Source organism: Arachis hypogaea, chromosome 1, assembly GCF_003086295.3.
Source record: "Arachis hypogaea cultivar Tifrunner chromosome 1, arahy.Tifrunner.gnm2.J5K5, whole genome shotgun sequence".
Lineage (NCBI taxonomy): Eukaryota > Viridiplantae > Streptophyta > Magnoliopsida > Fabales > Fabaceae > Arachis > Arachis hypogaea.
Genome location: NC_092036.1, coordinates 111,108,305 through 111,123,906, shown reverse-complemented (window position 1 = coordinate 111,123,906; position 15,602 = coordinate 111,108,305). Strand labels below are relative to the sequence as shown.

At 32.7% G+C, this 15,602-nt stretch overlaps 3 protein-coding genes across 3 annotated transcripts; all 3 read left to right on the top strand.

Moving 5' to 3' along the window:
* Nucleotides 1-1,588: 1,588 nt before the first annotated feature.
* On the top strand, nt 1,589-4,808 carry LOC112710187 (geranylgeranyl diphosphate reductase, chloroplastic). The gene is made up of 2 exons (XM_025762329.3): nt 1,589-3,544; nt 3,943-4,808. Exons 1-2 carry the CDS (start codon nt 2,852-2,854, stop codon nt 4,642-4,644), a joined length of 1,395 nt encoding a protein of 464 aa, XP_025618114.1. The 5' UTR covers nt 1,589-2,851; the 3' UTR covers nt 4,645-4,808.
* Nucleotides 4,809-5,800: 992 nt separating this feature from the next.
* On the top strand, nt 5,801-8,022 carry LOC112710182 (GDSL esterase/lipase At1g74460). The gene is made up of 5 exons (XM_025762316.3): nt 5,801-6,106; nt 6,267-6,397; nt 6,503-6,742; nt 7,185-7,434; nt 7,518-8,022. The coding sequence occupies exons 1-5, from the start codon at nt 5,827-5,829 to the stop codon at nt 7,787-7,789; spliced, it is 1,173 nt and encodes a 390-aa protein (XP_025618101.1). The 5' UTR covers nt 5,801-5,826; the 3' UTR covers nt 7,790-8,022.
* Nucleotides 8,023-12,391: 4,369 nt separating this feature from the next.
* LOC140183860 (protein FAR1-RELATED SEQUENCE 5-like) lies at nt 12,392-13,690 on the top strand. Its single transcript, XM_072233439.1, has 2 exons — nt 12,392-12,771; nt 12,958-13,690. Exons 1-2 carry the CDS (start codon nt 12,392-12,394, stop codon nt 13,688-13,690), a joined length of 1,113 nt encoding a protein of 370 aa, XP_072089540.1.
* Nucleotides 13,691-15,602: the final 1,912 nt, after the last annotated feature.

The following is a 15,602-nucleotide window of genomic DNA, read 5'->3' as shown; positions in this document are numbered from 1 at the left end:
TGACCATAGATAGGGTTATGGTCACGGTTTTAGGCTTGGGTGACCATAGAGTCTATGGCCACAGTAAAAACCGTGACCATAGATAGGACTATGGTCACGGTTTTAAGGAAGGGTGACCATAGAGGCTGTGGCCATGGTGAAAACCGTGACCATAGCCTTATCTATGGTCACGGTTTTGGACTTATGGTCACGGTTTTTTACCGTGGCCTATTCTCTCGTGGCCATAGGTCTATAGTCACGGTTTTTTGATCTATGGTCACGGTTTTTATGGTTACGGTTTTAATTTTTAAAATCTGACACTTTAGGCCACGTTTTTTTACCGTGACCATAGGTTAATCTATGGTCACAGTAAAAACCCGTGACCATAGATATATTTAAAATGTTAAATTAGAACTATCTATACATATTGATAAGAACTAGAAATATACACACAATCACTTATTATAGTATTTAAAATAATAAAAAGATAATTTCATATACCGTATAATATTCAAAATGATTAAAAAATAATTTATAATGACTTTTTTTATTTTTGACATGATTAAATATTTTTTCTATATATATTTTTAAACAATTATTTTACTTTTTATTATCTCATATTTAATTATAAAACTTATTTATTATAGTCTTTATGATATAAATATATTTTTAACTAAAATAATTACTATAATCAAGACTATTTTAATAATAAATATTAATAGAGTATATTAATATATAGATAATATATTTTTTTATCTTAAATATTTTTTAAAAAATCACTAATAATTTAAGTTGTATTTAATTAAAAATCAAATTTTAATTTAATTATTAACTAATTATCTAATATTATAAAATTAATTATTATTAGTTTATAAATTTATTTATTTATTTTTTATTTTTATATTAAATTAAATTTAACAATATAATTATTATTAAATATTAAATTTAACAAAAAAATTTTTAATATAAAACTCAAGAAAATTATTTATATTTTATTGTAGAATAAATATAATATAATAAGAGGCATATAATATATATATATATATATATATATATATATATATATATATATATATATATTAGTTTTTTTTTTAAATTTTGTGAGGACAAATGCCCTTTTTTTTTAATGTAAATCCATCTCTGTTATATATATATATATATATATATATATATATATATATATATATATTATTTTTTTTAATTTTGTGAGGACAAATGCCTTTTTTTTTTAATGTAAATCCATCTCTGTTTGCACTTTTTGACTTGTCCCTAATTTTTATTTCTTCTTTTTAACTCTTTTAACTATAGGTGCGAAAGCTTATTACGAAGTTGTGAAAGTATAAAAAAATTTGTTTGCCAGTTAAATTATTATTAAAATTTATTTTTTTTTATTTGTTAGTTAAAATTTTATTTAAAGAGATAAATTTTATAATTGATTAATATATAATATTATAATATATTATTAATATTAAGTATATGAATATGTAGTATTTGTTTTTGATTAAAAAATTTTAATTTTTTAAAAAAATTATCGACAGATTAAAGACTTAATAATAAATAAATAATAAAAAAAATTATGTTTTTAACTCCTTATTTTTTGTCCGATCACGATGATGCGCTAAAAATTGAATCGCTAAAATGGCGTCGAGTTAAAGATCTCTCATCTGATCGTGGAATCGGACTCGACGTGTACAGTGGAACTCGTGTAGTTAGCATCGACGAAACCCACTCTGGTTCTTCGTTGATCCGCTCAATTAGAGAGTTACTAACCAAGCCAGCTGAAGTAAAGCTTCGACATATCTTCAGGGAATCTAATTACTGTGTTGATGCTCTAGCTAAACATGGCCAAATTCTGCCATTGGGAATCACTTGCTTTGAGAACCTCCCTTCTTGGCTCTTTCCGTTTGTTAGGGATGACTTGTGTAGTTATGTTGGATCAAATTTCATAGGGTTTTTTTTTTGTTTTTTACGGTATCCCCCAATCCGGCAGGTCAAGGACTAATCTGTCGCAGTACTGAGCTCCATTTAAGGGCTTTATTAGTTTAGTTTGTTTGCTTGTTGGGCCTCTCGATCCCCTCATATATCAAAAAAATTATTATAATTAATAAAAATTAATAAATTATATTTAAATTTATTAATCATCAAAGCTTAAGATTAACTATATAATATGTTCAATACCCAAAAAAAAACTATATAATACATTCTAATGTCATGGTATTTTTTGTAACTTAAAGATTAAGACTATCCTTATAAAATTATAATTCTCACTTCTATTTTAGTTTCAACAAAAATTTGTGTTGGACACTAAAAAAATATTTTTGTTTATATACTTGATAATAAAAATTTTTTTTTCCAATTATTGGAGCTGATTTATTATTCACAATTTTTAAGTTAATGTGATTTTTTTTTCTATCGTTTTCACTTTGTGAATTAATTGAAAATGAAAACACTAGTTTTAATATTTAGATTAATTAAATAACATTTGTATTTTTGTAACTTTCATAAGTGATAGGTGTTTAAAAGAAGAACTTGTCTCGGTTGCAAACTTGCAATTGAAAGTGGAAACTGGAAAGTGAGCTAGCAATTGAACACCTAGAAGCAGAAATTGCACATCGTGGCCACATATCAACCACTCAAAATACTACATACACTTCCAAACTCCAAAGTCATAATATCTCCCATACATTATCTACATAAAATCTCCACCTTTAATTTACGCTATCCAAGGGCTATAAACTCCCTATAATCCCGTACCATATCCCATCCCCAACAAAAGTCCAGTTCACAATAAAATAAACAAAATATCAAACTTTTGAAAAAACAAAAAATTACAGAGTCTCACTCCTTCTCACACTCACTAACAAGTAACAACATGAACTCCATGGCTCTAAAATCTTTCGTTGGACTCCGACAATCCTCCTTGGAAACCACCCCTTTCACCGTCCACCAGAAGCCCGCCACCATCAACCACCCCCAGAAGCTCAAGGTCATTGCCGGAAAAACCAGTCCCAAGCTCCAAGGCCGGAACCTCCGCGTTGCAATCGTCGGCGGAGGCCCTGCGGGGGGCTCTGCCGCGGAGACCCTAGCAAAGGGAGGCATCGAAACGTTCCTAATAGAACGGAAAATGGATAACTGCAAGCCGTGCGGGGGCGCCATTCCGCTGTGCATGGTGGGGGAGTTCGAGCTGCCATTAGACATCATCGACCGGCGCGTGACGAAGATGAAGATGATATCGCCGTCGAATGTCGCGGTGGACATTGGAAGGACCTTGAAGCCGCACGAGTACATCGGAATGGTGAGACGTGAGGTTTTGGACGCGTACCTTAGAGATAGGGCAAAAGAGAACGGTGCCACCATTATCAACGGATTGTTCTTGAAGATGGATATGCCTAAAGATAAGAACTCACCTTATTTGCTGCATTATTCTGGGTATGATGGTAAAACCGGTGGGATTGGTGAGAAGAGAACACTGGAGGTCGATGCTGTCATTGGTGCCGATGGGGCTAATTCTAGAGTTGCTAAGGCCATTGATGCTGGTGACTATGAATATGCCATTGCATTTCAGGTATCATCCTATCATCTTCAATTTTTTTTGTTTTGAATTTTTTCATTTTTGTTTTCTTTGATCTTTCAAATTTCTATTTAGTTAGTAACTTTATAATATTTCAATGCATTGCTTAGACAAAGTAATTCTTTCCTTTTATTTGATGAATTTGTTCCCTTTAGTTTACGTTATTTATGAATTTGGTCCCATTTGGTTTATTATAATCAATAAAAGTGCGTAATCAATAAAAATGCGATATGACAGTAAACTCTATAGATTAAATACTTATATTTCATAGAAATTAAATCTCAGCATTACCAGGACAAAAGAAAGGTTCAATTTGATGAGCTCCAATGTGATATTTTTTTTAAGAATTGCAAAAATTTTGATGTTTTTGGTGGTGCGGTTTGATTTATTAGGAGAGGATAAAGATCCCGGATGATAAAATGGTGTATTATGAAAATCTTGCGGAGATGTACGTCGGGGATGATGTATCCCCAGATTTCTACGGTTGGGTGTTTCCAAAATGCGACCATGTTGCCGTTGGGACAGGTACAGTGACACACAAATCAGACATCAAAAAATTCCAGCTGGCAACACGAAAAAGAGCAGAGGACAAGATCACTGGAGGCAAGATCATCCGAGTGGAGGCGCATCCCATTCCCGAACACCCCCGCCCCCGAAGATTATCGGGGAGGGTGGCCCTTGTGGGGGATGCAGCCGGCTATGTGACAAAATGCTCCGGGGAAGGGATCTATTTCGCGGCGAAGAGTGGGAGAATGTGCGCGGAGGCCATTGTGGAAGGATCGGAGAATGGAAAGAGGATGGTGGATGAAGGGGATTTGAGGAAGTACTTGGAGAAGTGGGACAAGACATATTGGCCGACGTATAAGGTGTTGGATGTGCTTCAGAAGGTGTTTTATAGGTCGAATCCGGCGAGGGAGGCGTTTGTGGAGATGTGTGCTGATGAATATGTTCAGAAGATGACATTTGATAGCTATTTGTATAAGACAGTAGTGCCTGGAAATCCATTGGAGGATATCAAGTTGGCCATTAACACCATTGGGAGCTTGGTCAGAGCCAATGCTATCAGGAAGGAAATGGACAAACTCAATGTATGATCAGTTGTCAATGGCTATATACTCATTATCTTTCCCTTATATATCATGTTCATCATTCTTTTTCTTTAACAGACAGGATCTTGTTATATACAAGTGATTATAACTATAAACAATTGCTTTTAAGTTTCATGCAATCTAATTACACCGAGGTTGGTTTTCCCTTACTTACAACGGTAGAATGGTAAATTATTTGTCTGATTTAGTGATATTACACTATTATTATTGTTGTTAAAAGTTATACTACTACTATTTCTTGATGTTTAAGTGAGGATACCAAAAATGTTATTTGCATATTAAAATTAGTCAAAAATGTTATTTGCATATTAAAATTAGTTATTAATATAATTGTATATAAATATATGTAATTTAATTTATTTTTAATGTGTATTTTATATTTTAATGTAGTTGATTTTAGTATATATCTAATATGGTTATTTTATAATTTATAAAAGAGAAATAGTATTGGATTGTTAGGATTTATTGTTTTTTTATCATTAGTTTTAAACATTAATCTAATTCTTTTAGTTTAATAATTTAATAATATATTTTAATTCATATTTTTAAATATTAATAATTAATTAATAATAAAAAATAATAAATTTTGATAGTTTTGTAGTATTTTTTTCTTAATAAGTTATTACTTGTGTTTCTTTTTCTAGTTTATGTCATTCGTCTGGTTAAAAGTATGACTAAAATAATTAATAAAGATAGTTTATCAAGAAAAATTCTAAAACCATAACATAAATAATAAATTTATGTTGCTCGCTCTCTTCGATTACTTCAGAACCCCTAGTTGGTTAGTATGGTGGGTTTTGAGATTTTGGGAGAATTTAGAGTGAGAGAACTTTCCAGTTTGGTGAACTTACTAGAATAAGTGAATAACACAACCCATGGAAACGTGGTTTGTTGAGAATTCGAATTAAAGGGTCACCTCTCTCTATTCCTCCAATTCCAATTCCAATTCCTCATGACAAAATTTCAACTAGAACAAATTCTCTGGACTTAATCAAACATTCACATTTGTGATCTTATACTTATTATAACAAAATATAAGGTAGTTGCATTAGGTTTGAATAAGCAATAATAGTTGGTATATCAAACAATTATACTTCAGCGCAGCGCCCCTTCTGTAACTTAGAACATAACATTCTCAACATATTATAAAAACCAAACATAGAGGTCATGTGTGAGTGTAACTTGGTACACAAATTAAACATGAAGTTGAATAATCTGGCACTAGTTGTTGTTCTAGCAGGGACCATTTTGGGAAATGGGATAATTAGAGGGTGTGATTGCAAGATTGTGCAGTTCATATTTGGTGACTCCCTCTCTGATGTTGGAAACAACAAACGCCTCAATAGAAGCCTTGCTCAGGCCAGCCTCCCTTGGTATGGTATTGATTTTGGTAACGGATTACCCAACGGAAGGTTTACTAACGGCCGCACCGTTGCAGATATTATAGGTAATTATTTCTGTCATGATATCATTTCTCCCAATAATTTAAATTGATAGGAGAAAACACCATTTCAATTCTTTTCTATTATTCAAAATATTTGCCACTTTAAAATTTTGATAATAAATTAATTCGGAAAATATTTGCTGACCGAATTATACACATTTAGGTGACAATACTGGCCTCCCTAGGCCTCCAGCATTCCTAGACCCATCTCTAACCCCAGAAATTATTCTAGAAAATGGAGCGAACTATGCTTCTGGTGGTGGTGGCATTTTGAATGAAACTGGGCAGTATTTTGTGAGTTCCAATGTTAACTTGCATTTTATTAATCTAGTGTATGTTTTGTTATATATTTTAGCCATTTAGAAAGCACATTTATAAGATAATTGTGCATATTTACAGATCCAGAGGTTTTCTCTGTACAAGCAAATTGAGCTATTTCAGGGGACACGAGAACTAATTGAGGCCAAAATTGGAAACAGTGCGGCACAAAAGTTTTTTCAGGAAGCTAGATATGTTGTTGCGTTAGGGAGCAACGATTTTATCAACAATTACTTAATGCCTGTTTACAGTGATTCATGGACTTACAATGATGACACTTTCATGGACTACTTGATAGGAACACTCAGAGACCAACTCAAGGTTTATTTTATTAATTAATTTACTTTAATTATTATTCGAACAGAAAAACAAAACAATTTCTTCATATATGAGGTATAACTAAATGCAAATACGACAATAAAGTCAGCCACCAGTATAAAATATATGTTAGAATATAAATACAAATAGAAAATAAATTAAAACTACACGTGTATTTTTTTTTTTTTTGGTTTACCCAAACGGTATCCCCCAACCCGACAGGTTAAGGACTAATCCGTCGCGGATCTGAGCTCCATTTAAAGGTCTGCCGCTGGCCAATGAGTTACTGCATGCACAAGGCGGAGTTCGAAAATAAATTAAAACTACACATGTATTGATAAACAAATATATAGGAATAGCATTTTTTATACTAATAATACATCTCGAATTTTTTTGTTTTTTTTTTGGTGATTTGACGGGGCTTAGAGCCCATTTTTTTTGGTAGTTGCTTCATGGGTTAGGAGCAAGGGAACTAATGGTATTTGGGCTGGGCCCAATGGGCTGCATTCCACTTCAAAGGGTGCTAACAACAAGTGGAAACTGTAGAGAGAAGGCAAACAAATTGGCTCTTTCTTTTAATAAAGCAACAAGCAAGGTGGTAGATGAGTTGGGGCAGCAGCTTCCTGGTGTAAAATATGTATTTGGAGATGCATATGATGTTGTTTATGATGTCATCAGCAATCCAATGAAGTATGGTAAGTAGCAAATAGTAGTAAGTACTAGTTTTGAATTCAATGGCAGTGACATTAAATGAATGAATTGATGGATGGTTTTGTAGGATTCCAAAATGCAGATTCACCGTGTTGTTCGTTTTGGAACATACGACCTGCACTTACATGTGTGCCTGCATCGAAATTGTGCAAAGATAGAAGCAAGTATGTGTTTTGGGATGAATACCACCCCACTGACAGTGCCAATGAGCTAATTGCCAATGAGCTCATCAAGAAATTCGGATTCACACGTGTTGATCAAACCATTCATAATAATAATGCTCCCTCACCAGCACCTGCTTCTGTCTCTGATCTTGCTCCAGTTCCATCTCCACAATAATAATAATCATGCATCATATAATTGTCTTAAATATTTTTTTATATGGTTTGAGCCGTCGTGTCATAATATACCATTATAACTCAAATGACATAGTCTCTCCATACTCATCTGACAGATCGTGGGTCCGAATTTTCCATCTTTGGTATATATATATATATTGTCTTGCATTGTACTCTTACTTATTACAATTCCTATAATAAGAAAGAAAATTAAAAAAGTGTCTGAATAATAAATACTTCATGTAATGTCATTCAACTGATGCTAATCTATGTGTTCTTCTCCGCATAATTAATTAATTCGAGATTGATGTTATCGTTCTTATTTTGATAATATTTTTTATAAATTCATGAAAATATATAATATAGTAAATTTATGTGTAGAATGATATTATAAAAAATAAAAATGACAACATTATTATCATTAATTTTACCATATGTAAACAAAACATAAAAATCTTACGTATATATAATTAATTAACTAATAACTAACATTCCAGATTTTTTTTTATCCAATAAAAAACTACTTAATTCATGGCCCAAATCAAATACGATTTTGAAGACTCTGAATAACAATCACAAATCACAAACGGCTTTTTATGATTTAAATCATATGAAATCATATTATTATATTTGAATTATATCTTCATATTTAAAAACGTATTTTATCTTATCTAATTTTTTTTCTTTAAAATGAAAAAAATCAATTAAATCCATCACCTCTTAAAAATCTATGTTCCACGACTCCAAGAGATAATCCTAAATTCTTATCGCTCATGGCAAATCTCTTTTAAAATAAATTTTTTAAAAGACATATCTAACTATGTTTAAAATTTAACAAAAGTATTTTTATTTTAAAGAGTGATTTTTTCACCAAAAGAAGTCAATCCAAATAAACTACTTAATTTTATTAATTTTTATAAATTAAATATAATTTTTATTTAGTTCATTGATATATTTTTAAACTATTCTCCTTATTATTCTTTTAATTTATGAATAAATAAATATTTTACTTTTTTTATCTTTTAATGTTTTCAAAGGTAAAATATATAGTTGAGTTGTTCTTACACTCATTTAAGAATTATGAGGATGGTTAGAAATGAATTAGAAATCTTAATTATTAATATTACGCTATATTTAAATTCGTATAGCATAATTATAAAACATTTGCTTCAATAAAACAAAAAACATTTGTGTTCTATTATACTTTTTTACAATCATATATAAATAACAAAGAATTATAATTTTTAATGAAAAATAAATAAATTTTGGTATATGATAATGTAGTTCAATTTGGAATTAAGTCTTTATTATTTATAAGTTTTTTTTTTAAATGTAGTCCCTTTAATTATATACTTAAGAATATTATGTTTCTTTTAAATGTTTTTTGTAACAGGAGAACCTAATTAAGAAGTTTTATAAAGTGTATGCACATGAATACATTCACAAATTCATATTTACTTTTTGTTAAAAAAAAATCCAAATTCACTTTCATGGCATATTAAAAATGTAAATAATATTCTTTGTCACTAACTATCAATGTAATATGCACAAAAATTTGGCCACAAAATCTTCTTTACCCAGAATTCCAATAATTTTTTTTAGAAAAATAATATAAAAAATAAAATAATACTTAGTAGATAGTTTAAACAGTACTATTATAAAAAAGTCAGATAATATTTATTAGTTGACTAATTAATTTTAAACTATCAATAATTTTTATATTGTATTTCACTTTTTTTATTTATATAATTAATCATGTTATCTATAAATCATATAAGAATAGTATAGTTAAATAAAATTCAAAATTATAAAGATGATAGAGAAAATAAATTATCTTAATGTTATTAGCATGAGCTATGCAATTTCTTACGGAAAATAGAAACAACATAATTTGTTTAAAGCAGAACCATGAGAAAAAGGAAAAATAATTTTTTGTATATTTACGAGAATTAGAACGAATTTAAAAAATATATTAGATATTTTTTACATATTTGTCTACCTTGCATGAAGAAAAAGAAATGAATCATGGAGAGAAAAAATATAATTTTGTAAAACGAAAAGGAAAGAATAAAAATTCTTTTAAACACAATTTTTGTGAATATAAATCAATGAAATAGAATTTTTAAGAAATCATATTATATTAAGCCTCTTTAAAAAATCTTATGAAGATCTTTATGATTCACCCAAAGAAGTTGTAAGTGTTTTTAATTTTTTTATTATAATTTTGTATATATTTAAATATATTAACAATAAAATTATATTGGTTATTATATTAGTATATAACCAATAAGTATATTAAAGTTGTTAGAGAGGGTAAGAGAGAGTATTAAAAAAAAAATTTGTGTGTATTTAAGTTGTTATAGAATGATACAATATATATAGAAAAATATTTATAGATGTTAATAGAATCAAAATAATAAAAACATAATATCTTATAATAAATATTTAAATATGCTAAATAATACTAATCGATCCTAATTATACCTTAATTGATCAAAGTGAGCTCTCTAGTTGAAAGAAGTCGCTTAAACCAAATTCCGACAAAAGGGGACTGCCAAGGACAGAAAGCTTTGAGTACCAAAAAGAGAAAAGACAGAAGATTGATCGAAAGGAATTTTAACACTGCTCACATGATGGTGAATTTTAGCATTAGCCTCACCTGGACCAGGCTCATTGTTAGCCTATGTTTTCTGACACCAGTTAAAGGTGATGTGGCAGGTCTTTAAAAAATACAAGTTTGAGCATGTGAAAGATATTATTTGTTATAGAGGTATCTTAAGATGTTCAAATTAAAAAAGAACCCCACGGCGTCACCCCTTCCCCCAACACCCCCTGAATCCGTCATTCATGAACGTCACTCACAATCAGAACCAAAGTTCGAACAATCCCCAAATCAAAACCCTAGCTTCTTCAACTGTTCTGCCGCAATCCGTCCTTCCCCCGTCCCAAACCCAAGCCCTGGGTTCTAGGTTGGTAGATCATCCCCATCCGCCCTGGCTTATATGTTCGAGGCTTGGAGCAGGGCGCCGTCGTCTCATCGGTCGCTGTCGTTTTGCCGGTCGCCGTCCGGTTCTTCGTCGAAAGTTAGTGACACAGCTTTGACTTCTTCGGTTATTTCTTTTATGCTTTGTGTAGTGAAATTGTGAATTGAAATCAAGTCATTGATTTTGCATTGTCGAAATTATTGCTAGCTATGGTTTCGTGACTCTGTTGCTGGTGTTTTTAACTTTTGAGTATGTTGGTTTTGAATTTTTTTTATAGATTTATTGTTTTCTGAAATAAGGTGATTAGTTGTTGTTGTTTATATAATTTTGTTGCTGGTTGTTCTGGAGGACGCATGGAAGATAATAAGGTAAATGGGCAGAATATTATTATGTAAAGCAAATGTGTACTTTGTTGATAAACTAAAATATTTTTGAGCTTGAGTTAGGGTCGATGTTATCGGGGATTTATTTTGGTTGAACGCTTTATTTCCTGAAAAAATTGTATCGGATCATGCGGAAGATATATATATATATATGGACCGGATAAATTAAATTTAGTTTAGATTGCTATATATTGATGCCATGCTTTATTAAAATCTTATAACATAAAATTTTACTTACACTTCGTATTGGTGTAAGGCTGCTGCATTTTTCTTTCTGTCTACTATGTCTCAATATTCCTCTTTGACACCAAATTTTGATTGAACAGGTTTTTCAATACATGCTAGTAAACCCTTGTTAACCAAAAATTCATGTCAATTTTTTGATTGAAGTATTTATTTTCAGAACTTCATTGTAAGGTAGTTACTTGTATATGGTGGGTGTATTTTAGGTTCATAAAAAAGTTCTTTAGTCCTTGCTTAGCTTCATATAAGGTGGATTATGTGTTGTTAAGTTGCACAAGCATAAGATTTCTCATTGAATATAGTACATGCAGTCTAATTCCGATTTCATGAATGAATCAGCATTTAGGTAAGACGTACTCTTATATCTTTTGTCATGTCCTTCCTTCTGGTGGTGAGGCTCTTAAAGGTGATGAGGTTGATAGGATAATCAGTTTGAAGAATTCCATAGGGATTGATGATCCAGATGTAGTAACTATGCATATGGAGGTTTTCTTGTGTTAAATGTGGACATACATGTGGAAAGATGATTCTTTTTCTGTTATTTTAGAGTGATTTTATATTTACAGCATGTCTTCATTTTCTTAAATGCAAAATTTTCTTCATAGGTTGTTGCTAGAATGGAAGAGGAAGATGTAGCCTCGTTAGTTCATGCTGTAGCGGCTATGGCCGATGAAGATTTGTTTGTCGGGAACGAAGAAGAACTGTTTTCCGATGACCTAGATGTTTGTGTAGGCGATGAACCTTCATCGGAGACAGGTGAATATGCGAATATGGATGGGTATTGTGGCTATAATGTTGGTGATGATTTTTACGAAAACTGGGAAGACAGAGGCATTGATGGGATTGCTGACTTTGACAGAATTAACTTTAAAGAAATAACTTTTGATTAGATGAGATTGCTACATTTTTCCGATCGACATGTAGCTTTTGCTTTCTACAATTTATATGCAAAAATGAATGGGTTTGCCGCAAGGAAGACCAGGCTAAGGCGAAATGCCAAGAAACAGGCGACACAATAGCAGTTTGTTTGCTTTAGGCAGGGGTTCAGAGAATTTGCTGCTGATAAGGAGGCATACGAACGTAAGCGGGAGCCTAAGCCTGAGAACTAGATGTGGCTGTTTGGCACAAATGCGTGTTCATCTACATTTGGAGAGTGGTAGATGGATTATTTCATACTTTGATAATGTTCACAACCACGAGATGCTCGACAGAACACTTACATTTATGCTTCCTGGCCATAGGAAGATGAATGCTACCGCAATTGATCAAATGAACATGATGTTGAGAGTTGGGATTAAAACACCACAGATATATTCATCATTTGTGCATACTACAGGGGTTTTCCAAACTGTGCCATTTTTGAAGAGAGACATGTATAACCAGATTGATAAATAGAGAAAGCTAATAGGGGGCGATGCGGTGTCTTGTCTTCGGTGGTTGGAATCATATGCAGAGGAGAATCTTGGAACGTTTGTGCATTACTTAGCAGATAAAGAGGGTTGTTTGGTGCACCTTTTTTGGTCTGATAACTGTAGTCAATTAGATTACCATGTGTTCAGAAATGTTGTAGCATTTGATGCAACTTATCGGAAGAATAAGTACATGTGCCCACTGATTGTGTTTTTTGGCATAAATCACCATAATCAAACTATTGTTTTCGCTGCTGCCCTTGTTGCAAATGAGAGTGAGGAGACATATTCGGGGCTACTTGAAAGATTTTTGGAAGCTATGAAGGGAAAAGCTCCTGAGTGTGTTATCACAGATGGGCACGGGGCAATGAGAAAGGCGATTGAAAAAATATTTCCTATGGCTTATCATCGTCTCTGTGCATGGCATCTCCTTCAAAATGCAACATCGATTTTGGCAAATCCAGCATTCACTTCTGAGTTTAAGAAATACATGCTTTTTTATTATGAGGTTTCAGAGTTTGAAGCTAGGTGGGAGAGATTGGTCACTGAGCTTCAGTTTCAGGATAATCAGTGGGTTTGTGACCTTTATGACCGGAGGAAAATGTGGGCAATGGCTCACATTCGTAGCCACTTTTTCGATGGATTTTGGACAACATCAAGATGCAAAGGTTTGCATTCGATGCTTGGTAAGTTTGTCCACTCCCGCCATAATTTAAGAGACTTTGTTGAACAATATTTTTGCTGTGTATCGGAGATGAGATCTCGGGAGACACAATCCGATATGCATAGCGTGGTTGGACACTTGGTGTTTCAAGGTCGGTTACATGATTTGAAAAGGTCTGTTGCAAAGTTACTAACTAGGGAGATATTTCTCTTGTTTTAGCCCATGATGTCCCGTGCATGTACATTAAAAGTCTAGTCTTGTACATTGACTCCGACATCGGACATATACACCATTTCACGGTCGGGCAATTCACATAACTGCTGGCATGTTTCACACTATCCCAAGGGTTCGATATTTAAGTGCTCTTGTTTAAGGATGGAATCCCTTGGAATACCATGCGATCATATTGTGGCCCTTCTTGTATATCTTGATTTCATGGAAATTCCAACGAGTCTTGTTTTGGGGAGGTGGTCTAAGAACACTTGGTCGAAGGTGAGGCAATATGTTAAGAAGGGACTGTTTTGTTGGGACTCTATGGTAAGTTGTCGTAATTGGATGCTGAACGACCTACGTAGGGAGATGTGTGTGCTTGCTTCAGTGAGAGAAGATCAATTTACAACAGTAACTGAGAAGGTACGCAGCGAGATCAATCAATTAAAATACGATACCGAAGCTGGGCCTTCGTCAACCGTGGTTGTGAGCCAATCGTCCACACTCGAGGGGTGCGTTCAAGACCCACTTGTTGTGCGTCGCAAAAAGAGGCCAAAGAAGGACTCAGTTAACCGTACCTTGGTTAGGGGCGTGAGACGGTGCAGCGTTTGTCGTTGGGTTGGGCATAATCAAACTTCTTGCCAGTCAAATCGCCGGCAGGGCCAGCGGAAGCAGCCTAGCCACGAGGAAGGCGTCGATGAAGATAACTACCACACTCCAAGCTTTGGGGAGGAAGTTGATGATGTTTGTTCTTTAGTTTTTTTTAATTTAGTTGTTTTAGTTTGTCTCTATGATGATATTAAGTTAAATACGTATTATCTGATACAGGAGTATCCTCATTACCACTCTGAACCCGTGGGGCAAGAGGAACACTTTTCTCTGGATGAAGAGGAGTTCCAAGTGCCATTGACGGATCCTTATTATAGTTGGCATGAGTAGAACAAATATAATTGTGGTTCAATTATTATGATTTATTGTTAGGGAATTTCTTTATTATATAAGTTAACCATTTGTGAAGGTACTTTGCTGATGTAGTTTGGGTCTATGGTGTTATTATTGTGACCTTGACATGAGGATCTGCTTAACTTGACATGTGGCACACTTAGTTTGTCTTTGTTGTGACCTGAGCAAAAGGCTTACCACTGCACATATCCCTCAATAATGTATGGGCTAATACACTTGTACATTTTTTATTAATAATGTAGTATATTTTTTTATTATTAATAACAGCAACCAAAAAGCCTTGTAAATAGTTGCATTAAAGAAAATTTTAGTAAAAAATTATTTTTATAGGTTTCTCTCCATGTCATGACCACAAAAATTGTTATCTTTCTTGTCATACTATTGCATTTAACTTCACTTTAACTTGTCCAACTTATAATAATTTAACCTTCATGTACTCTTTTGTACTCTAATTTGGAGGCCTAGTAATTCTAATTAGTAATAATAAGTTTGAACACATAATTACTGGTATCAAGAGACAATCAGGTCGTAAAGAAAAGCCAAATAAGTAATGTTATCAAAACACAACATAGTAATAATAAGTAGTCCTTGGCCACATGTTACTAGTCCAAAAGGTGGTCCGATTGAAACATAGGAAATGCATACTCCTAAAACAACAAGTTTGAAAAATGCCATTTGTTGCTCCGCAATCTGCTAGATTTACTTCAATTTCGGCATCCAATGCCTCACCTCATTGAATGGAGCCTTCAGTAATGCAAGTGTCGTGTGCACTCTAACCATGTATTCATCCATCTGCAACATAAAATAAAGAAATAGTTGGAGAATACTGAAGCATAAGATGGGGTTCCCCTACGTAAACAAAGATTAATGTTCGTAATGGTTATTGACCTACTTTGTGATGAAGATTGTGTTGAAACATATCACCCATAGTCATCCAGTTTAGAACTAAAACAGCTCA